The 25,379-nt window shown below is 39.4% G+C and overlaps 1 protein-coding gene across 6 annotated transcripts in view; it reads left to right on the forward strand.

Moving 5' to 3' along the window:
- The window catches only part of KYAT3 (kynurenine aminotransferase 3), a 60,162-nt gene that overhangs the window by 18,741 nt on the left and 16,042 nt on the right, over window positions 1-25,379 (forward strand). For 3 of the 6 annotated variants that reach the window (XM_019957140.2, XM_019957139.2, XM_070780141.1), the window contains 7 exons: window positions 5,941-5,999; window positions 6,776-6,920; window positions 8,887-9,036; window positions 14,780-14,866; window positions 15,889-16,014; window positions 16,110-16,230; window positions 21,702-21,778. In XM_019957140.2, coding sequence (XP_019812699.2) covers window positions 5,944-5,999; window positions 6,776-6,920; window positions 8,887-9,036; window positions 14,780-14,866; window positions 15,889-16,014; window positions 16,110-16,230; window positions 21,702-21,778 — 762 coding nt within the window. In that variant the 5' untranslated portion in view covers window positions 5,941-5,943. Of the gene's footprint in view, window positions 1-4,550; window positions 4,696-5,940; window positions 6,000-6,775; window positions 6,921-8,886; window positions 9,037-14,779; window positions 14,867-15,888; window positions 16,015-16,109; window positions 16,231-21,701; window positions 21,779-25,379 lie in introns of all 6 variants that reach the window. The other 3 variants (XR_011564111.1, XM_070780122.1, XM_070780134.1) reach the window with 2 other exon arrangements.

Here is a 25,379-nt window from a genome sequence, read left to right on the forward strand (position 1 = left end):
AAACTCATGTGCATTGAGTCAGTGATACCATCCAACCATCTCATCCTCTGTCATCCCCTTCCCCTCCTGCCTTCAGTCTTTCCCAGCATCAGGGTCTTTTCAGATGAGTCAGTTCTTTGCATCAGGTGGGCAGAGTATTGGAGTTTCAGCTTCAGCATCAGTCCTTCCAATGAATTCAGGACTGATTTCCTTTAGGATGGACTGGTTGGATCTCCTTGCAGTCCAAGGGACTTTCAAGAGTCTTCTCCAACACCATAGTTCAGTTCTCTGGCACTCAACTTTCTTTATAGTCCAACTCTCACATCCATACATGACTACTGGAAAAACCATAGCCTTGATTAGACAGACCTTTGTTGGCAAAGTAATGTCTCTGCTTTTTAATATGCTGTCTAGGTTGGTCATAACTTTTCTTCCAAGGAGCAAGCGTCTTTTAATTTCATGGCTTCAGTCACCATCTGCAGTGATTTTGGAGCCCAAAAAATAAAGTCTCTCAGTGCTTCCCCATCTATTTGCCATGAAGTGATGGGACCAGATGCCATGACCTTAGTTTTCTGAATGTTGAGCTTTAAGCCTCCTTTTTTACTCTCCTCTTTCACTTTCATCGACAGGCTCTTTAGTTCTTCACTTTCTATCAAGGGTGGTGTCATCTGCATGTCTGAGGTTTATCTATCAGTGGACACTTATCTTGGCCATTGGTAAATAATGATGCAGTGAACATTGGAGTACGTATATCTTTTCAAATTAGTGCTTTTGTTTATTTCAGGTAAATACTCATAGGTGACTTGCGGCTTTAGTTTTGGGGCTTCTCAGGTGGCTCAGTGATAGGAGATGCAGGTTTGACCCCTCTGTTGGGAAAATATCCTGGAGGAGGAAATGGCAACTCACTCCAGTATTCTTGCCCAGGAAATCCCATGGAAAGAGGAACCTGGCAGGCTAGTCCATGGGGTCCCAAAGAGTCAGACACAACTTAGGGACTGAGCGTGCACACGTATATGAATGTGGTATGGTAGTCCTATTTTTCATTTTTAAAAGAACCTCCTAACATTTTCCATGGTGGCTGTGCTAATTTGCAGTCCCACCAGTAGAGCACCAGGGTTCCTGGTGAGAGCTGTTCTGACAGGTACAGAAAATACTTTACAGACTAACAGTGAGCTGTTTCTTATCTCTGCCAAGAGTGGCACCTAGTGGTGATTCTGTAGAACTGCAGTTTTTCAGCTTTACATTAACAGCAAAAGATACTGCTTTTACCAGCAGCTTTGCATTTATTATGTAACATTCGGTATATGTATACCAGGCATTCATCTATCTGGGAACAGAAGTCACTTCGTGAAGTTAGCTGTCCAGAAATGATACAGGCCCTATAGATGTTCCATTGTACAACGGGGGCTCCTGTTTAATCTCTGATAGTATTTCAGGTTTATTTTATTTTCCTAATATTGGACCTAATCTGGACAATAACTCTCAGACAGTGACCATTGCCCCTACTGCTGAATCTTGACATTTCTGGGCATTGTTGGGTATCTTTTACTTTTTCCCTGCTATAATTGTTTCCTCAGGCTACCTTAACAAAGTAGCACAAACTAAGTAGCTTAAACAACAAAAATGTATTACTGAACAGTTAAGGACACTAGAAGTCCAGGATAAAGGTGTTGGCAAGGTTGGTTTCTTCTGAGGGCTCTGAGGAAGAATCTGTTCCGTACTTGTCTCCCAGCTTCTGGTGATTTGCTGACAGTCTTTGGTGTTTCTTGACTCACAGGAGCATCACCCTGACCTCTACCTTCACCTTCAGGCTCCATTCTTCCTGTGTGCCACTCTGTCTCCACATTTACCCTTTTCTTTTGGATACCATTGGTGTTGGATTAGGGCCCACCCTAACACCCCCCAAAGATGCTCAGCGGGCTCAAATATACCTTGTGCGCACCAGGACACAGAGACCCCACAGAGACTGAGACAGAACAGTATTTGAGTGTCTCCTGAGGAGGTACGGGTCAGCAGTGGACTGCTGCAGGGGCAGGGGCCTGGGTGCAGTAGACCTGGGTGTGGCATAAGCCCTCTTGGAGGAAGTGGCCATTAACCCCACCATAGAGCTGCCAGAACTTACACAGGACTGGGGCAACAGACTCTTGGAGGGAACACACAGAAATTTGTGTGCACCAGGACCCAGGAGAAAGGAGCAGTGACCCCACAAGAGACTAACCCAGACTTGCCTGTGAGTGTCCAAGAATCTCGGGTGGAGGCATGGGTCGGTGGTGGCCTGCTACAGGGTTGGGGGCACTGAGTGTAGCAGTGCATGTATGGGACCTTTTGAAGGTCGCCATTATCTTCATTACCCCCACCATAGTTTGGCCTGAGGTCAAATAACAGGGAGGGAACACATCCCCACCCATCAATAGAAAATTGGATTAAAGATTTGCTGAGCATGGCCCAGCGCATCAAAAAAAGAGCCAGTTTCCCCCTCAGTCAGTCTCTCCCATCAGGAAGCTTCCATAGGTCTCTTACCTTCTCCATCACAGGGCAGACAGAATGAAAACCACAATACCAGTCTGATCACATGGACCACAGCCTTGGCTAACTCAATGAAACTATGAGCCATGCCATGTAGGGCCACCCAAGACAGATGGGTCATGGTGGACAGTTCTGACAAAACGTGGTCCACTAGAGAAAGGAATGGCAAACCAATTCAGTATTCTTGCCTTGAGAACCCCATGAACAGTATGAAAAGGCAAAAAGACAGGACACTGAAAGACGAACTCCCCAGATCGGTAGGTGCCCAATATGCTCCTGGCAATTAGTGGAGAAATAACTCTAGAAAGAATGAAAAGATGGAATCAAAGCAAAAACAGCACCCAGTTGTGGATGTGACTGTTAATGGCAGTAAAGTCTGATGCTGTAAAGAGCAATACTGCATAAGAACCTGGAATGTTAGGTCCATGAATCAAGGCAAATTGAAGTGGTCAAACAGGAGATGGCAAGAGTGAACATCAACATTTTAGGATTCAGTGAACTAAAATGGACTGGAATGGTGAATTTAACTCAGAGGACCATTATATCTACCACTGTGGGCAAGAATCCCTTAGAAGAAGTGGGCTAGCCATCATAGTCAACAAGAGAGTCCAAAACGCAGTACTTGGATGTAATCTCAAAAATGATAGAATGATCTCTCTTTGTTTTCAAGGCAAACCATTCAATATCAGAGTAATCCAAGCTTATGCCCCAACCAGTAATGCTGAAGAAGCTGAAGTTGAATGGTTCTATGAAGACCTACAAAACCTTCTAGAACTAACCCAAAAAAGATGTCCTTTTCATTATAGGGGACTGGAATGCAAAAGTAGGAAGTCAAGAGATACTTGTAGAGAAAAAGACTGAGGATCCCCAAAGAAGGGGGAATTCTGTCTCTGTTTTTGGACTTCAGCTGCAACACCAGCTCTTCCTTGGCTGGAGCTCTGCAGGGCTTGAACTTGCTGGCTCCCACAATCTTGAGAGCCAATTCTTTAAAATAAATCACTGTATATATGTGCATCCTATTGGTTCTGTCCGTATAGAAAAATCCAATTAATACACACATCAGTGCAAACAAGCTATAAGTAGTCCTCATGAGGACTTAACAGTCTAAGGGACGAAAATCAGAAATGCAAACAGATAAAAAAGACCATGCTTTGTAGTAAATGCTGGATACTCCGTGTCATGGGAGCACAGAGGAGCATCTGACCTTGACTTGGGGAATCAGAGAAGGTCTCTGGAGGAAACGGAGTCTAACTTGAGAACTGAAGGTGGCAGGTGGAATAGGAATTAGTGGAGTGAAGGGACAAGGTTGTGGAAACCAGGGATTAGATTGAATGAAGAGCATGCCTTATTAACAGGGGCATTATTGCCCCCAAGGGGGAGAAAATGCTGATTGGCAGGTGAAAGCAATCTTGGTTATTGCAGTGTTTTCTGATCATCCAAAGCTCAACTCTGTCTGACAAAATATTATTCCTTTACATTTAATGAGAGAAATGGGGAGGCATGTTTAGAAAAAATGTCTAAAAAGTCTCTGTGATTGGAAAGTGGTGACCAGAAGAAAAAAAAGGACTGAGAAACATTTGTATAGAAAGCTCAGTTGTGTGGAGGAAGGATCACATATGAACCTTGTGAGAGAAGACTATAGAATATTTGATAGATCAGAATGTTCTAGACACAAATTTTAAAGAAAATTAAATCTGAAATGCATTTTGACTTTATCTAGATAATTTAGGTAAAATTGGACTTTTTAGTCTAAATTATCTACTATAGACTCTGCTTACTTCTATGTATGAATCTTTACTTTGTAGGCACATGCTGAATAAATCATTAAGATTTAAAAATTTCTTAGAGGGATCTCCTTGGTGGTCCCGTGGCTAAGACACTTCCAATGCACCAGGCCTGGGTTCGATCCCTGGTTAGGGAACTAGATCCCACATCCTGCAACTAAAAGTTCATGTGCTACACCTAAACATCCCCAGTATCGCAAAGAAGATGGAAGACCTGGTGCAGGCTAACTAAATAAATACTAAATTTTTTTTTTTTCTTAGAGATGGAAAAAGACAGTTGTTGAGATATCTTTTTCTGGGACTTTCCTGGCAGTCCAGTGGTTAAGACTCTGCCTTCCCAATGCAGGGTGAAGATTCAAACCCTGGCTGGGGAACTAAGATCCCACCTGCCACGCAGCACGGCAAAGTTAGTCTTTTTCTATTTATCTTTCTGGGCGTTTTTAGTTTTATAATTGTAGTCTCTAAAATAGCATCATGTTCAGGTGGGCACTTAATCATAATGCCGTTGTGGAAGGCACATTAGCCTCTGGAGAATCTGCATGTGATTTACTTCAGTGGAGTTTCAAAGATTAAAAAAAAATATGTGAGAAAAACAAAAAGGTATATTTCTTGGTTCCATTATTGGAATAGAATGAGAACAATGGTCTATTTAATAACTTATCACTATCTTCCTTCTAGATTGAATTCAAATTACTTTACTATTCTATTAAGAAAATCTTTGCAAAAATGCTGCCAATCATTTTTTATTTCAGCAGCTTATTAACAATGAAATCAAAGATAGCTCCATGCTTCTGAGAGATAATGTAAACTTCCTTTTAGAATCTTAAAGAACTAAAAAATTGAATGCTTTGCTGTAATTTTAGCTTTTAATATGTCAAGCTTGCTTAATGTGAGTAGACCTGACCTAAATGTCTGATATACTTTTTTTTTTTTAAAGGCAACATTCTAGTAGTCTCTTTTAGAATGTCTTCTGCAAAAGGCAGTGTGCGGAAACAGTGCTGAGTATGTGTTCTGAAGTCAGACTACCTGGGTTCAGATCTTGAGTTGAATCTGTTTAGGTTTAAATGCTACTTGCTTTCATGAACTTGGGCAGATGTAAAGTTACCTGATCTTATCCTCTCTGTACCTCACGTTCCTCATGTGTAAATTACGGCTAGTGATAGAACCATAACGTGGGGTTGTTGTAAATATTAACGGAGTTAATTACTTAAGACCCTTAGAATAGTGCCTGGTACACACTCAATAATGTTACCTATTATTACTATTATTTAGAAATCCTTATTGAGTAGTCTTGAAACCATCTGTTTTGGTGCTTCCTGTATGTCATATAAGGAACTTACTTGAGAAAGTGTTGATACCCCTGACCTAAAATGATCTTCAGAGCATGACTCAAGATATTGTTTTAACTGACTTCTTTTTAGTACCATCATTTTTCTCTTCAGTACATTTCAGGCCTTTAAATTGATTTATTTAGAACAGTAGATGGGAGATGAATTCCTCTTGGGGATTTTTTAATGGCATCTAACATTTTTCTCTATGGTACTGCTTTTTCTATGGTGCCAGTAGTGAAGAGAAATAGTTGCCCATGATTTTCTGGCATTATTTTTTGATGAAAAAAATTCTAAAACCCCTTCAATTTTATATATTTCAGAAAATGTCTTTGAGATTCAAAAATGCAAAACGAATTGAAGGCCTTGATAGCAATATATGGTGAGTACCTTACAGTGAACAATAATAATTGGGTAAAGTTTTCTTGCATCCATTCATTGGAAATGGAAGTAATGATTCATACACTTATTTATTCTCTTAGCCAATGTGCCAGTCCCTGTGCTAGGCACTGGAAATGGACAGAGAAAGGGACAAATTGGGTGATGACCTTGTGAAACTTACCTTCTTAATGCATGAACTTTTCCTCTTAGCTTTACTCTCTAATGAGAGAACTTAGCCGGAGAAAGCAACGGCAACCCAGTCCAGTACTCTTGCCTGGAAAATCCCATGGACGGAGGAGCCTGGTAGGCTGCAGTCCATGGGGTCGCTAAGAGTTGGGCATGACTGAGCAATTTCACTTTCACTTTTCACTTTCATGCATTGGAAAAGGAAATGGCAGCCCACTCCAATATTCTTGCCTGGAGAATCCCAGGGACAGAGGAGCCTAGTGGGCTGCCATCTATGGGGTCGCACAGAGTCAGACACGACTGAAGCGACTTAGCAGCAGCAGCAGCAGCAGCAGATGGTTGAGGAAAAAAAAATGTGATTAAAATATGGGCATCATGGAACTGAGATTTGTAAGAAACATTAAGTTTATTGGTTCAACCTTCATTTTTCTAGACAAAGTCATTTTGTAGATGGTAAAATTGTCTTGAACTCATTAATTTTATTTTGATCTATAAGACTAAATCTTATTTTTCAGTTTTATAAGACTATGAGGTATAAAAGGCTAACTTTGTAATCATAGTTCTTACTAACACTAGTCTTTTTTATCTTAGGATTGAATTTACCAAACTGGCTGCAGACCCTTCTGTTGTGAATCTTGGCCAAGGCCTTCCAGATATATCCCCTCCTGTATATGTAAAGGAAGAATTATCCAAGATTGCAGCAATTGATAATCTGAATCAGTACACACGGGGCTTTGTAAGTATATGAGCACCGTGTGTGGTGTGAGTGTGTATTTTGTATTGTATTGTGTGTGAATATACTTCTGTCACTTCTCTGTAATTGGCTTTCTAGAACCAACTATCCTAACCTGATGGGCAAAGGAACCCCCACCCTTGCCCTTATATCTGAGGATAAGCTGTCCCCTAATTCCAGCTTCTCCACAGTCCTGTCTCGGCCCCTCCTTTACTACTATTCCAAGATGGGGTTCCCATGGCAACAAAGGAAGGAGAGTATTCACTTGAGATATGTTTTCTCTCCTTTCATACTTATGCAGCCTCATCACTGGTCTCTTCATTAATATCATTTATTTCCAACTAGTTACTTTCTCTCTGCCTCAGCCCAACTTCATCCTTCTTGCTACAATGCCTACTAGAGCCAGAGAGTTCCCAGTACCACAACTTACTAAGTGAATTGAGCAAAGCTTCGGGACACAAGGCCAATGTACAAAAATCAGTTGTATTTCTGTCGTACTAAAAGTGAAGTTAAAAAGTAAAATTATTTAAAATGCCATTTACAATAATATCTAAACACACTGAAATTTAGAAGTGATTTTTTAAAGATATATACAACGTTTGTTCACTGAAAACTACATCACTTTGCTGAGAGATATTAAATGATACCTAAATAAATGGAGTGATATATGATGTTCATAGATTGGAAGACTAAGTATGGTTAAGGTGTCAGTTCTCCCTAAATTGATCCATGGCAAGGAGTGGCAAGCTATAGTCCATGGGCCAAGTCCAACCAATCCCTGACTTTGTAAGTAAGGTTTTATTGGAACATCCCTATACCCATCGTTCATATATTTTCCAGCTTTTGTGAATATATATGAGTGTATATATATGTGTGTGTGTGTTTATATCGGTGTAGCAGTGGGGATGGGGTTGCGGTGTCAGCAGGCTGTGGATGTTGGTCACCTCAGGGCATGGGAGGTAAGAGATTTTGAGGAAAGATAATTTTTCTTTATGTATCTTTTGCCTAATTTTACTTATATGAATCATGAGTCACTTTGTAATTTAAAAATTTAAGCACAAATCCTTATTACTGTAAGGGCAGATGTATAGTGTTTATAGTTGCTTTCATATCACCCTTTGCTAGAATTTGTTAAACCTGTTATTAAAATGAATTCAAAGAGAATTTTGGATTTCTGGGAGGGGTGACAACTGTCTCTTGCTGCTCTTTCAACAATTTGTGTATTTTTTTTGACCTTCTATTACTAATTACAACCAGCTTCTCTAATACTATACTACTTCCTAATTTCAAAATATGAAAAATGTGCTCTGGCTTCACTTTTATTGATTTTAACCAGGTGAGGCTCTGGGACATACATGCCACTGTTACAAAAGAAATAAAAAGACGACAAGTAAATACATCCTTAACAAAAAAATTCCGCCTTCTCTTCATATGAACTGGGATGGACAACTTAGAGGGAGCCGTACTCTTTTACCTCAGTAACCCAAGATATAGCTAAGCAATCTCCCTCTTCTCCTGCATCCTGACCCAGTTTATTACTCCAGAGCCTGGTGCTTTCCTAACAAAGTCACAAGACCTGCACTTGGACACTTACTAATATTTTCTGCAAATGACTGAAAATCAAGGTGGTTACTGAAAGCAAAAAGAGGATGCAGACGCTGGGCAGAAAAAAGCAAATATCAAGATATCAGATAACAAAGCTAATACCTTGAAATTTTGTATTCAAAAATCAGTCATTTAATAGGGAAGTTTTTAATCATTAGCAAATCATCATGACCATTCATTCAGGAACCTTCTGAAAATAAGGGGAACGATTTTTTTGTTTTTAATTTGTTGCCATAAAAATACACGTTAGAGAATTGTAAAACCTAAATGTTAAAAAATTTTTAACATTTCAGAGCCAAACTATCTCAAAGAAGTAGGTCTCATAATTAAATTCAAGGTTTTGTTCTTCCTTTTCACTCAACAGGGTCATCCATCACTTGTGAAAGCTCTGTCCTGCCTATATGAAAAGTTTTATCACAATAAAATCAATCCAAATGAAGAAATCCTTGTGACAGTAGGAGCATATGGATCTCTTTTTAATGCCATTCAAGGATTGATTGATGAGGGGGATGAAGTAAGTATATTAACATTATCGTGCTGCCTTTATATTTTCACTTTTTTCATGCTTATTTTAAGTATTTTTCAAATATAGTACATATGCAGTCAAGTTCACAAAAAACTGTTAAGTACAACTTAGTAAATGTTTACTTGTGTGTGTATGTTTGTCTCCCTGTAACCACAAACCAGATGAAGATAGAGTACATTTCCAGCAACCTGGAAGGCTCCCTCTTGCCCCTTCCTAGTCTGTATTCTTCCAGAGGTAACAGTCTTCTGTATTCTGTCAGAGATTCATTTTACTAGCTCTTTAACCTGATGTAATAGAATATACAGTATATACTCTTGAGTCTGACTTCTCTCATTTATCATTTTGTCTGTGAGATTTATTCACTTTTGTTGCGTGTTGTTTATTCTGTTTACAGCCTGTTTACATAAGGGCAGGTAAAAGAGGCTAGCAGTAGTATGGGAAGATGAACTCAATCAACAAGTATTTGGTCACTGTCTTTTTGTGCCCTGTATTGTTAGCAGCACCATGTGAGGGATGCATAACAAGACAACTGAGTGACTTTTTAATTTAGTGAAGTGATATAAAACCCACTTCAGCACTGACCTCAGTAGCTCTGCTCCTGCTTCCCCATTATCATTCCAGGACCCTTGCTTTCATATTTACTCACCTCTTCCATTTATTCAAAATTTACTGAGGATATGCTAGACGATGTGGGAGAGATTTTTTTAAAAGACTGTTTCTATGTGGAAGAGGTTCCCTGTTTAGTGAAGGAGATGAACTTGTAAACAGATACAGAAGGATGCAGTGTGATAGGCAGTGGTGGGGAATGTGTAAGTTACCATGGTGACAAGAGGAAGAAGTGATGAACTCTGCTAATATAGGTCCAGAAAGCTCCAGAGAGGTGTTGGGTAAGCCCAGTCTGAGGAATGAATATTTGCCATGATCTGTATTGTTAATTCCCTTCTTTGAACTCTGCCAGCACTTTTTTTTTTTTTTTTTTAATTTTGTGGCTGCACTGGGTCTTCATTGCTCAGTGCAGGCTTTCTTTAGCTATGGTGAGCAGGGGCTAGTCTTCGTTGCTGTGTGTGGGCTTCTCATTGCAATGGCTTCTCTTATTGTAGAGAGGGCGCTTCAGTAGTTGTGGCGCAGGAGCTTCACTGCTCCAGGGCACGTGGGATCTTCTCGGACCAGGGATCAAACCTGTGTCCCCTTGCATTGGCAGGCAGATTCTTAATCAGTGAGCCACCAGGGAGGTCCTGAACCACCACCCCCCCAGCACTTTATCTGTACCTCCTTTATGAAAGATACCTCTGTGACTTTGTGTTACCTTTTCTATTAGATCTCTATTCCCTCTGCTCTGCCAAACAATAAGTTACTTAAGGAATCATGGTAAGGAAGTATAGTCATACTTTCATATATGTAATTTCCTTTATTCCTGTAACTGAAAGTTTCAGCTCAGGCTTTGATCGTGTTACTCCTTTGCTGCTTCCTCCTTCTCTGCACTCTGTTGGTGTGTCCCAAGGCTCAGCCTTTTGCCATCTTTTCTCTATTCTTCTTCACCGATCAACTTATCTAATATTTTGAAACCACACACATCACTTTGCATCATATAGGCCTATTATTTTCCTTATAATATTTATTACTATCTGAAATTATCTAATTTACTTCCTTGTTTCTTATTTATTATGTCTCTCTCTGTAGAATTTAAGTTCCAGAAAAATTAGTTTATTGTTATAGAGCCAGCAGTTGAAATAGCGAGTGCTCGGTAAATATTCGTCAAAAAGAGAGGGGAATCATTTCCATTGTAAAAATAAGGAAATTTCAGGGAAGAGTGTCAGGTATATTCTCAGTTCCACCTCGCTGCCTCCCCCGTTTCCTTTCCTTCGTGGAGCTCTCACTTCATACCAGGCATGATGTGTCTCATCAGGGCTGCAAAGATGGGTCATCTTAGTCCCTAAGAATTTCACAGTCTAATGAACTTCAGGAAAACATCCATTCCTGGCTCATGTCTTGTCCTCTGCAATACCCAAAGCCTAACATAGCACGTTGTGTAGAAAATATTCAGTGTGAATTAGATGGCCAGTACAAAGAAAGGAACTTTAGAATGTAAGGGCCTCCTGTAACTCAGTGAGACAAGCCTTGAACCGGAAATATAAATAGTAAAAAGTAGAAATCTAGGATGATAATTAGGTGCCATGAATTTAACCAACACAAACTTAAAGGCAGTTTAGTGTTCAGTTCAGTTCAGTCGCTCAGTCGTGTCCGAGTCTTTGTGACCCCATCGATGGCAGCACCCAGGCCTCCCTGTCCGTTACCAACTCCCAGAGTTTACTCACACTCATGTCCAGTGAGTCGGTGATGCCAGCCAGCCATCTCATCCTCTGTCATCCCCTTCTCCCACCTTCAGTCTTTCCCAGCATCATGGTCTTTTCAAATAGTCACCTCTTTGCATTGGGTGGCCAAAGTATTTGAGTTTCAGTGTCAGCATCAGTCCTTCCAAAGAATATTCAAGACTGATTTCCTTTAGGATGAATTGGTTGTATCTCCTTGTAGTCCAAGGGACTCTCAAGAGTCTTCTCCAACACCACAGTTCAAAAGCATCAATTTTTTGGAACTCAGCTTTCTTTATAGTAGAACTCTCACATCCATACATGACTACTGGAAAAACCATAGCCTTGACTAGATAGACCTTTGTTGGCAAAGTAATGTCTCTGCTTTTTAATATGCTGTCTAGGTTGGTTATAACTTTCCTTCCAAGGAGTAAACATCTTTTAATTTCATGGCTACAGTCACCATCTGCAGTGATTTTGGAGCCCAGAAAAATAAAGTCTGTCACTGTTTCCACATCTGTTTGCCATGAAGTGAAGGTACTGGATTTCATGATCTTAGTTTTCTGAATGCTGAACTTTAAGCCAACTCTTTCATGCTCCTCTTTCCATCAAGAGGCTCTTTAGTTCTTCTTCATTTTCTGCCATAAGGGTGTTATCATCTGCATATCTGAAGTTATTGATATTTCTCCCAGAAATCTTGATTCCAGCTTGTGCTTTATCCAGCCCATCGTTTCTCATGATGTACTCTGCATAGAAGTTAAATAAGCAGGGTGACAATATACAGCCTTGACGTACTCCTTTTCCTATTTGGAACCAGTTTGTCATTCCATGTCCAGTTCTAACTGTTGCTTTCTAAACCTGCATACAGATTTCTCAGGAGGCAGGTCAGGTGGTCCGGTATTCCCATCTCTTTCAGAATTTTCCAGTTTTTTGTGATCCACACAGTCAAAGGCTTTGGCATAGTCAATAAAGCAGAAGTAGATGTTTTTCTGGAACTCTTTTTTGCTTTCTTGATGATCTCCAATGGATGTTGTTAATTTGATCTCTGATTCCTCTGCCTTTTCTAAATCCAGCTTGAACATCTGAAAGTTCACAGTTTATGCACTGTTGAGGCCTGGCTTGGAGAATTTTGAGTATTACTTTACTAGCATGTGAGATGAGTGCAATTGTGCGGTAGTTTGAGCATTCTTTGGCATTGGCTTTCTTTGGGATTGGAATGAAAACTGACCTTTTCCAGTCCTGTGGCCACTGCTGAGTTTTCCAAATTTGCTGACATATTGAGTGCAGCACTTTCACAGCATCCTCTTTTAGGATTTGAAATAGCTCAACTTGAATTCCATCACCTCCACTAGCTTTGTTCGTAGTGATGCTTTCTAAGGCCCACTTGACTTCACATTCCAGGATGTCTGGCTCTAGGTCAGTGATCACACCATCGTGATTATCTGGGTTTTGAAGATCTTTTTTGTGCAGTTCTTCTGTATATTCTTGCCACCTCTTCTTAATATCTTCTGCTTCTGTTAGGTCCATCCCATTTCTGTCCTTTATTGAGCCCATCTTTGCATGAAATGTTCCCTTGGTATCTCTAATTTTCTTGAAGGGATCTCTAGTCTTTCCCATTCTATTGTTTTCCTCTATTTCTTTGCATTAATCACTGAGGAAGGCTTTCTGATCTCTCCTTGCTATTCTTTGGAACTCTGCATTCAATTGGGTGTATCTTTCCTTTTCTCCTTTGCTTTTCGCATCTTCTTTTCACAGCTATTTGTAAGACCTCCTCAGACAACCATTTTGCTTTTTTGCATTTCTTTTTCTTGGGATAGTGTTGATCTCTGTCTCCTGTACAATGTCACGGACCTTCATCCATAGTTCATCAGGCACTCTGTCTATCAGATCTAGTCCCTTAAATCTCTTTCTCACTTCCACTGTATAATCGTAAGGGATTTGATTTAGGTCAGAACCTGAGTGATCTAGTAGTTTTCCCTACTTTCTTCAATTTAAGTGTACACTTGTAAAATTATACATTGTTGGCAGATTTTTCAAAAGCAGTTTGAATATATATATATAGAGAGAGAAAGAGTACCATAAAAGGTGTTTATACTCTTTAGTCTAGCAATAACAAGCACTAAAATGGAGAAACTGTGCAGTCACTAATTCACTGTACTGTTATTTATACAAACTATAATAAAATTATCCTAGAATTCAGTAGACTCTCAAATAGCCATTAAAACAATGCATTAAAACTAAATAATATTAAATGTTTGTGAAGTATTGCTGCGTGTAAAAAAAGATAGAAAAACTGAATGTCGACGATGAATATAAATCACGTGTTTAAACTCATTATAGAAAAGCAAAAAGTCAGGGATACTAGGTCCAGACTGGCATATTGCAGAAGAGATACCAACTGGACAGGTTAGTCTGGCCCACTGACCTGAGAGACAGGCCATGAGTAGATTGAGAGAGCCTGTAGTAGCCTACAGGACCTTGTAGGAGCAAAGGAGCTAGGAAAAAGAATCCAGATATAAGTCACCTGGAGGAAAATTGTGGGTATCAGACATTAACGGTAGCATCCTGTCTTCTTGCATTCTCTCTCTGTTTGGTGATGTTTTTGAAAAAGAAATGTCTTTGTTGTTGTTGTTCAGTCGCGCAATCATGTCCAGCTCTTTGTGACCCCATGTACTGTTGCACGCCAGGCTTCCCTGTTCTTCTCTCAGGACGATACTTAGAAATTACTACACCATAACAGAGAGAATCCCTGCAGTGCTCTCTTTCCTTCTGGTCTTGCTGTGCTGCTGATTGTTTATTTTCTAATTTGAAATTTAAACTCACTGTTTTTGGCTAGATCATCCCTTTGAGAATGTAATGAGAGCTATGGACCCTTTTCCCAGAAAAATAAACCTATGCATGTAGAAAATTTTGCATACGATTTGAAGGGTACCACTGCAAGCCTATCCACAGAGCTCCCTAGGAAATCAAGGGGTCCAATTAAGGCTCCTGACAAGTTTGTTCCCAAGGTCTTTTTCACTCAGGTGTGTGAAGACAAAGTACACTGCTGCATCTCAGCATGTTGTATAGTGCTTCACACATAGTATGTACACTGCTGCTGCTGCTGCTAAGTCGCTTCAGTCGTGTCCGACTCTGTGCGACCCCATAGATGACAGCCCACCAGGCTCCCCCGTCCCTGGGATTCTCCAGGCAAAAACACTGGAGTGGGCTGCCATTTCCTTCTCCAATGCATGGAAGTGAAAAGTGAAACTGAAGTCACTCAGTCGTGCCCGACTCTTAGCGACCCCCTGGACTGGAGCCTACCAGGCTCCTCCGTCCATGGGATTTTCCAGGCAAGAGTACTAGAATGGGGTGCCATTGCCTTCTCCGTATTTGTTAAATGGATTAATTATTGATTGATTCGTTATTTGGTTTGATTCCAGGTCATAGTGATAGTGCCTTTCTTTGACTGCTATGAGTCCATGGTGAGAATGGCTGGAGCAACACCTGTTTTTGTTCCCCTGAGATGTGTAAGTCTGCCCCTATGATTTACGTTTTTTAAAAAGTTTTGAAAATGCCTATTACTTTGTTGTCAATAAAGTTTCTACTTTGATTACATTTTGTGATTTACTGTATATCTCTACCATGACTGAAGGTAACAGCTATTTAAGGGGGGATTTTTATTACTTCATCATATGTTTGCCATGTATCTAACAGCTTCTACCTTGTATGTAATAGTATTTTTTGTGGTTATGTATCTCCCCTACTGACTGAGCACCACCAGGTCAGAGACCATTTCTGACTCACTTTTATAGCTCTAGTCCCCAGTAACTAACAGTGCAGGGTATGTGCTGGTAATCATTAAGTCATGGCTGACTCTGTGACCCCACAGATGGTAGCCCTCCAGGCTCCTCTCCATGGGATTTTTCAGGCAAGAATAGTGGAGTGGGTTGCCATTTCCTCCTCCAGGGGATTTTCCTGACTCAGGGATTGAATTCGGGTTTGCTGCTTGGCAGGCTGATTCTTTACCATTGAACCCCCTGGGAATCCTAGGGTGTGTGCTGCGTATTCAATAAATACTTACTCAATTCTGAATGAAGTGTTTTGGTTTTTTTACTCTACTTTTATCTTTAGCAATACAGTATAGTTTAAAAAATCTTGTTAAAAAATCTTATTAAAATAAGTAACACACTAGGGTGAATCACAGAATCTTCTATTAGCCTTATAGAATCAGACGTGTTAACCATAATCAGACGTGTTAACCGTAACCATATAGCTGGCTCCTCTGAAGGAATTTAGGCACTTTTACAGCTGTTAATGTTGACAGAGTTCATGTTTCCATTTAACAGGTATGAGCATGGGACTCAAGTCCTGTTGGGCTCTTAAGGCAGAAGTAAATCTTAGTTATTTTTGTTTCTTTTCTTTGTTAGTTATCTATTAAGTTACCTTTGCCATGCCTTTCTCTACTTTTTTTTCCTTATTAGGTTATTTATTTATAATACAGCAAACATGAATTAACTGATTAAATCACATCTTCATTCTTCATGCTTAGAAACCTGTTGATGGGAAAAAATGCTCTAGTTCTGACTGGACCTTAGATCCTCAAGAACTGGCAAGCAAATTTAATTCCAAAACCAAAGCTATAATACTAAATACTCCGCATAACCCCCTTGGCAAGGTGAGTCTTTGAACTCTTTATGCATCTTCTGATCCATCATTCTCTCACACGTTGAATAATTGGCTCTGCTCTTTTGTTTCCTTTCATATGTGTAGGTGTATACCAAAGAGGAACTCCAAGTAATTGCCGACCTTTGCATCAAATATGACACACTCTGCATCAGTGATGAGGTTTATGAATGGCTTGTATATACTGGAAATAAGCATTTTAAAATAGGTACCAATTATTACGTAGAGTCACAAATCTAAATGTGTTTGCACACATGTGGAGTATCTGGAAAGAATCCCAGAACAGCTTTAGAATAGTCTTTGTAATGGGTAGATGTCTGTGAGCACTTAAAAACGGGACTTGAATGAATGATGTTTGAGTGGATTTATGAACAGGTTGAAGGACAAGCAGTACAAACTTAGGAGACAAGGTTTTAGATCACAGTATACAACTAGGAAACCAGAGAAGTAGTACTTTTGCCTTCATTCTTAGCTTTTTTTTTTTTTCCCCAATAATCTAACTATTACTTTGTATATAAGACATAGGGAATTTACTTATTCCTGAACTGGCCTGTCCCTACTAAGGGAAATGCTGAAATGCCAGATGAACCGGAAAGAAATTGCTGTGACAGTAAGGTATTGCTGCAATGGATTTCACCATTACTACTACATCTCAGGCTTCCCCAGTGGCTCAATGGTAAAGAATCTGCCTGCAATGCAGGAAACGTGGGTTCAATTCCTGGGTCAGGAAGATCCTCTGGAGGAGGGCGAATCTTGTGGACAAAGGAGCCTGGTGGGCTATGATCTATAGGGTCACAAAGAGTTGGACATGACTGAAGTGACTGAGTGTACACACACACACACACACCCAGGCCATGTCACAGATACCATGGTGTCTTCTGGGGTGATCCAAACTTATATCACCTATAGGGTTATAACTGTGCTTCAATCTTTGGGTCTTTGCACTTTCCCTTCCTATACTTGGAAACAGTTTTCCCTCAGATACCCAAACGACTCAGTGTCACCTCCCTGGGGTATTTATTCAGTTTTCAGATTTTATGACCACACATTTAAGATTTAAACCTCTGTGCATTTTCTTTGTCCTTTTCCTGTTGTTTTGTTTTATTTTTTTTGGCTGTGATGGGTCTTTGTTGCTGCACTCAGGCTTTCTCTAGTTACGGGGAGTCAGGGCTACTCTTCATTGCGGTCTTCGGACTTCTCATTGCAGTGGCTTCTTTTGTTGCAGGACAAGGCTGTAGAATGCAGACTCAGTAGTTGTGGCACACAGGCTTAGTTGCTCTGAGGCATGTGGGATCTTCCTGGACCTGGGATCGAACCCATGTCCCCTGCATTGCAAGGCAGATTTTTAACTACTGAACTACCAGGAAAACCCTTCTGTCCTGTGTTTTCCTGTATAACAAATATCAGGATCTATATATTTTTACTTCTAACCTGCAAGGAGGTAGGAATTTTTAAATGTTTTGATCTCTTCTGAATCATCAGTTCCCAGAATAGGGTCTTGTGCATGGCAGACAATCAGAAAATAATTGTTGAATAAAATGAATAGGAAGTATGAAAGGGTGAGGGAAGAATAATATCACTGGCAGGAACCAATAAATTTTAAAATTAGTGTATTTATACATAAATAGTTGTTGCACACATCATAATTATCTGTGGTAAATTACAAGCTGCTGTGGAGACACAGAGGAGATCAACAAAGTGGGCAAAAGATGGAATTAGTCAGAGAAGTAGAAAGAAAAGTCTTCTCAGATAAACTTGTGTACTAAGGTGAGATGGCATGAAAGATCAAGATATACTTAACTGGCTTATAAGAGTGTGTTGTAGTAACTGGCACAAATGAGAATGGAAAAGTAGGGTGATTCTGAAGGACTTTATATATAAATATAAAGAATTTAAATTTCATTGAGGTGGGGCCAATGGTTCTTAAACTTTTATTATATTTTAGTGATAGAGTATCATGAAGTCACAGTGTTCATAGAGGTAATTTTCTTAACAGAAATTTAGTAATTAGAAGTCAATATAAAAATCACAAATCTGTGTGTATTCGCCTGTAACAAAGTATTACTGAAATAAATACATCTGAGTCTTTCTGATTTTTGCCATTATTGTTCATTTCCTGATGCTCATTTGTTTCACTATTGGCAGCATTCACCATCAGATAACCAGTTGTTGTTTTAGTTACTAAGTCATGTCCAACTCTCTTTTTGTGACCCCATGGGCTATAGCCCACCAGAATCCTCTGTCCATGGGATTTTCCAGGCAAGAACACTGGAGTGGGTTGCCATTTCCTTCTCCAAGGGATCTTCTCAACCCAAGGATCAAATCCATGTCTCTTGCGCTGGCAGGCTGGTTCTTTACCACTGAGATAACCAGTAGCAGTTTGAAGTGCTAAAGAAAATTTTGTGGAAAACTTAAAATCAATTTTTTTCAAGCTCTATTAAAAAAACTCAATAATTAATTTGATCATCAAGGTACCAGTGAGCGTACTTTGAGAACAGCTGCAACAGGCAATGACGAGGTGTGATGAGGCAGGGTAATTGGTTCTGTATTGGATTTGTTTTATAAAGGTAAGAATGAGCTGCAGGTGAGGATTTTAAGTCCGATCCCCTGGCAATGGAGATCATATGCTGGGGTTGTTTAGAAGTATAAACTGTAGGGCACAGAATATAGCATTTGAAGGTGGGAAGGCAAGCAAGTATGATTCTGAGATCTCTAGCCTGGACCACTCAGCAGTGATGAGGCCTTAATCAGGGATGGAAATGGAAGGAGACAGGTCTGTGGGAAGAGCTGAGCAAAGGAAATTCCTGCTTCTCATGCTAAGTTTCAGTGTCTTTGAGACATAGAGGAGGAGATGTTTACAGACAAGTAGAATTATAGGCCTGATTGTCAGGATCAAATTGTGAAGGGATTCATTTTTGAAAGTCACCAAAATTTTGTTGATAGTGGAACACATGGAAGACAATGTATCTTCTAAGGGAGAATGTATAAACAAAGAAGAGGGCCAGAAATTTGTAAGGTGTGGTATCTTAGCACAGCCCATTTTGTTATTTGTCAAAATTGCATCAGAGTTCACCTCCCCACATCTTTTTGATAATCTCTGTCTCAGGTCATTAACTACTCCCCAGTTGAAAATCAAACCAACATGGACAATTTCATTTTTGATAATTTTTTACAAGTAGAGAGAGGAAGAGGCATCTATCTAATGAATAAATATAATTTTATGCTTAACATTTTGTACATTTTACAAATGTTCATGTCTATGCAATAACTCAAAGCTTTTAAATTTTATTTAACTCAGTTTAGCAATATTCTTTTCAAAATATTGCTTTAAATCATCTTGAAACTTCTTGTTTAAACCTTATAAATACTTTATGGTAAAAGTGTAAATGATATTATTTGCTAAAGATATCAAGACATATATTTTTAACTCAGATTTTTTAGTTGTAACAACTCAGGATGTTAAAACAAGAAAAAAATGAATTCATTATTCATTTCTGTTTCATTATCATTATTATTCATTTCATTATTCATTCTATTTCATTATTTAGAGAGTACAAACATGTGAAAACGTATTCTGTTAAATACGATGGACTTTGTTACCTGAAAGATACGAAATGGCTATTCCATCAATTTGCACAGTGCAATAGTAGCTCTTTAATACAATAAGATTCTGGCCACACATCATGAAACTAGCATCAGCTTCATGTCACAGAGACAGTTTTCCCAGGTGTAGCTTGCACTCTTCATCATGTCTTAATCTTTATCTGACTTCTATTGAAGCCTAAGTCACCTGTGAATAACTGTTATAGCTGCTGTGGTTGATTTAAGGAGGGTGGGTCATACATGAGAAGTGCAAAGACCAGTTGCCTTTCATGTGTAACTGCAGGCTAAACTTACCAGTACTCAAACTAGATACGGTTTTTCTAAATCATCCGATCTGTAAAGACTTTTTTTTTCTTTGTTGCTATATGCACATGCAGTGTTGTGGTCATCTACTCTGTTTAACTTCTGTAGCTCCCCAAATCTCTGAGACAGAGAGGGCATGATTATCTAGATGTTCTTAAATTACTTGTGCGTCTGTGTGTTTAGTCACTAAGTCATGTCTCTTTTGCAACCCCGTAGACTGTAGCCCGCCAGGCTCTTCTGTCCCTGGGATTTTCCAGGAAAGAATATTGGAGTGGGTTGCCATTTCATTCGCCAGGTTTTAAATTACTTAGGAGTCTTTTAATTGGAATTGTAGAATTTGTTCATACTGGGTCACATTCTTGACTCAAATGGTGTCTCCAGTTTTCAGTAAAATGACATTACATTCAACAAAAGAAACCTCTGTTCTGGAAGAGATTATACTAATACATTGGTATTTATATACTAACCCCTTGATATTTGGAAAATTAGTATAGAATTTCTCATAAATTATTTAGCTGATCATCTTACTCCTTGAAAGAAAAAGCAAAAAGATTCAGTTTTATATGGCCAAAATAGCCATCAAGAAAATACTTAGCTTTTAAATACTTTAATTAGTTTTGATATTTTGTGAATGTAACCTACATTTGATGTGTACATAGTTTTTATTGACTTCATGTTTAACTTATTGTTAGAACATGCTAGGTTTGTATTAGTTTGGGTAATTCTTATTTTCAAAGAATTTATTTCTAAGTGTTGTTCTTAATAATAGATGTTCCTGATTTGGGATATTTATTATTACTTTAAAGGGACTGATACTCTGCCTTATACATAGTTTAGATATTTCTGTGGTCAAATAGGAAAGTAAAACATGCCATGTCCTTTGGAATATTTTGGAAGAATAGAAATGTCTCAAAACTTGAGAGGATATATCTTAGAATATTCTGTCTTCGAATAGACCCTCTAAATATTTTTCTAATTTGTCCTTTTGGGATTTCTTTTTGGGTTTCACAGAGAATACAATGGTAACTCTTCCAATTTATATGGCTTTCCTACCTTTATAAATATTGATGGATATTTCATGATAGGCTGAAATTGCATATGTTTACATTTTGGAACTTTCTTTAGCTACCTGATATCTTAGTAGACACTTTACTTGCTATGAGAAGATGACTTCAAGATACATCATGGATTTACATCTCAGTGTGCTATTTCTAAAATACACACCCTCATTCTTGCACATGCCTGCGAACTGCTGGGCCTTCCCCAGAGTTTCTGAGGATCCAAGAATTTGCCTTTTTTATGACTTCCCCAGTGATACTGATTTTGCTAAGTGGGAAATGTATTTTAAGAACCACTGCCTTAGGAATCCTGTAGCAATCAGACTCAGAAAAAGGACAGAGTAGAGGTGAGCTAAACACTACCGGAACCACAACCAGAACTGTGCCACAGAACGATCGTGCTGGCCGCCAGCTACCACTAACACTGAGAGCCGGGTGCTGTTGCTCCCATGACCACTGCACTGAACCGGCCCGGAGCGCTGCCAGCTGCAGCTTCTGACCATTCCTGCCCTGGGAGATGATTTGCCACTTAAATGTTTTCAAGCTTGGTAATATTTTCAGCTGAGTTTCAGTTAAAGCTAAATTATCTCTTAAAAACCTATTGAAATAACTATACTGCCTATATTATAAGGCATTTTTGTTATTAGATTATACTGAGTGTAGACGGATCATAAAGCAATTAACTAACCTTTTCCCCCGCTTTTTTGCTATTCAGCCACTTTTCCAGGTATGTGGGAGAGAACAATAACCATAGGAAGTGCTGGAAAGACTTTCAGTGTAACTGGCTGGAAGGTAAGATGAAAAATTTAATTGTTTGAAAACAGGCACGTATCTTATTTCTTGTAGAGTTTTTTTTGTGTTGTAAATGCATAAATACTCAGTTTACACAGGTTTTTATACTTACTGATCTGCTTTCTTATTCAGTTTTCATGTTTTTATCCTTTTTGACATGTAATCATTCTTTTGAAGTAAGAAAAATAGGGTAATTTGCTTATTTATAAGTAACCAACTGATGATACTCTTTTCTTTGCAATGCTTGGATTACTGTATATTAATTAAAAGGAGAAAAAATAATAGCTAATGGGAAGAACTGTACAAAAAAGATCTTTATGACCCAGTTAATCGCAATGGTGTGATCACTCACCTAGAGCCAGACATCCTGGAATGTGAAGTCAAGTGGGCCTTAGGAAGCATCACTACAAACAAAGCTAGTGGAAGTGATGGAATCCCAGTTCAGCTCAGTGGCTCAGTCATGTCCGACTCTTCGCGACTCCATGAACCGAAGCATGCCAAGCCTCGCTGTCCATTACCAACTCCCAGAGTCTACCCAAACCCATGTCCATCGAGTTGGTGATGCCATCCAACCATCTCATCCTGTCGTCCCCTTCTCCTCCTGCCCTCAATTTTTCCCAGCATCAGGGTCTTTTCAAATGAGTCAACTCTTCTCATCAGGTGGCCAAAGTATTGGAGTTTCAGCTTCAATATCAGTCCTTCCAATGAACACCCAGCACTGATCTGCTTTAGGATGGACTGGCTGGAGCTCCTTGCAGTCCAAGGGACTTTCAAGAGTCTTCTCCAGTACCACAGTTCAAAGGCATCAATTCTTCGGTGCTCAGCTTTCTTTAGAGTCCAACTCTCATATACAGACATGACCACTGGAAAAACCAAAGCCTTGACTAGAGGGACCCTTGTTGACAAAGTAATGTCTCTGCTTTTTAATATGCTGTCTAGGTTGGTCATAATTTTCCTTCAAAGGAGTAAGCATCTTTTAATTTCATGGCTACAATCAACCTCTGCTGTGATTTTGGAGCCCAAAAAATAAAGTCAGCCACTGTTTCCACTCTTTCCCCATCTATTTGCCATGAAATGATGGGACCAGATGTCATGATCTTCGTTTTCTGAATGTTGAGCTTTAAACCAACTTTTTCACTCTCCTTTTTCACTTTCATCAAGAGGCTCTTTAGTTCTTCTTCCCTTTCTGCCATAAGGGTGGTGTTATCTGCATATCTGAGGTTATTGATATTTGTCCCGGCAATCTTGATTCCAGCTTGTGCTTCTTCCAGTCCAACATTTCTTATGCTGTACTCTGCATATAAGTTAAATAAGCAGGGTGACAATATACAGCCTTGACATACTCCTTTTCCTATTTGGATCCAGTCTGTTGTTCCGTGTCCAGTTCTAACTGTTGCTTCCTGACCTGCATACAGGTTTCGTAAGAGGCAGGTCAGTTTTCGCAAGAGGCAGGAATCCCAGTTGAGCTATTTCAAATCCCGAAAGATAATGCTGTGAAAGTGCTGCACTCAATATGTCAGCAAATTTGGAAAACTCAGCAGTGGCCACAGGACTGGAAAAGGTCAGTTTTCATTCTAATCCCAAAGAAAGGCAATGCCAAAGAATGCTCAAACTACCACACAATTGCACTCATCTCACATACTAGTAAAGTAATGCTCAAAATTCTTCAAGCCAGACTTCAGCAATACGTGAACCGTGAATTTCCAGGTGTTCAAGCTGGTTTTAGAAAAGGCAGAGGAACCAGAAACCAAATTAACAACATCTGCTGGATCATTGAAAAAGCAAGAGAGTTCCAGAAAAAGATCTATTTCTGCTTTGTTGACTATGCCAAAGCCTTTGAACTGTGTGGATCACAATAAACTGTGGAAAATTCTGAAAGAGATGGAAATACCAGACCACCTGACCTGCCTCGAGAAACCTGTATGCAGGTCAGGCTGCAACAGTTAGAACTGGACATGGAACAACAGACTGGTTCCAAATAGGAAAAGGAGCACATCAAGGCTGTATATTGTCACCCTGCTTATTTAACTTCTATGCAGAGTACATCATGAGAAACGCTGGGCTGGGGAAAGCACAAGCTGGAATCAAGATTTCTGGGAGAAATATCAATAACCTCAGATATGCATATGACACCACCCTTATGGCAGAAAGGGAAGAAGAACTAAAGAGCCTCTTGATGAAAGTGAAAAAGGACAGTGAAAAAGTTGGCTTAAAGTTCAACATTCAGAAAACGAAGATCATGGCATCCGGTCCCATCACTTCATGGCAAATAGATGGGGAAACTGTCAGACTTTATTTTTGGGGACTCCAAAATCACTGCAGATGGTGATTGCAGCCATGAAATTAAAAGACGCTTACTCCTTGGAAGGAAAGTTATGAGCAACGTAGACCGTATATTTAAAAGCAGAGACATTACTTTGCCAACAAAAGTCCATCTAGTCAAGGCTATGGTTTTTCCAGTAGTCGTGTATGGATGTGAGAGTTGGACTATAAATAAAGCTGATCGCTGAAGAATTGATGCCTTTGAACTGTGGTGTTGGAGAAGACTCTTGAAAGTCCCTTGGACTGCAAGGAGCTCCAACCAGTCCATCCTAAAGCAGATCAGTGCTGGGTGTTCATTGGAAGGACTGATGTTGAAGCTGAAACTCCAATACTTTGGCCACCTGATGCAAAGAGCTGACTCATTTGAAAAGACCCTGATGCTGGGAAAGATTGAGAGCAGGAGGAAAAGAGAACGACAGAGGATGAGATGGTTGGATGGCATCACCAACTCAACGGACATGAGTTTGAGTAAACTCCGGGAGTTGGTAATGGACAAGGAGGCCTGGTGTGCTGCGATTCATGGGGTGGCAAAGAGTTGGACATGACTGAGTAACTGAACTGCACTGAACTGAACTGAACTGAATGTTTTGACACTTACTATGTGCCAGGTTCTAGAGATTTACACATACTGATTCCTTTCATTCTCATAACCATGTTATAAGGTGGGCATAATTTATTATTCCTGTTTTACAGACAATAAAACTGAAGTACAGAGAATCTAAGTAACTTGCCTAAGGTTTCATTGCTAATAAAGTTGAATTCCACCCAGGGCAGGAAATCTAGGTTTAGAATCCATGCACTTAACCACTGTATTATGTAATACAATCACAGTTGTTCCAATTGAAACTTGATTGTCTTCCAGTTTCACTTCTCCTAAACTTGGCTACAAAGGAGGGAGTATCAAAAATGAGCCTGGAGAATGAAATTGTGGAAAAGTCCCTTAAGGCCCTCGTTGAAAGTTACTTTTATCTATATCTAATTCAAAGAAGCTTTGTTACCAGTTATTAGACTTTCAGAATATCAAAAATAGCAAATTCAAAGGAGGGGTAGATAATAATGATTGCAAGCACTCTTTGCCTTCTGAAGGCAGGATTTAGTGACTTCAGTTGGAAACTATTCCACAAAAAGATCAAGGTTGAAATGTTTCTAACTACTAAGACTACACAGCTTTCATAGTGTGAACATTTTAGAAATGCATATATTTAATAATTGCGTTAAGCTTAGCTACTCTATCAGATCTGGTACGTACAATTAGATTCATTTTTAAATCTTTTCCTTT

This window comes from Bos indicus, chromosome 3 (genome assembly GCF_029378745.1).
Source record: "Bos indicus isolate NIAB-ARS_2022 breed Sahiwal x Tharparkar chromosome 3, NIAB-ARS_B.indTharparkar_mat_pri_1.0, whole genome shotgun sequence".
Classification (NCBI taxonomy): domain Eukaryota; kingdom Metazoa; phylum Chordata; class Mammalia; order Artiodactyla; family Bovidae; genus Bos; species Bos indicus.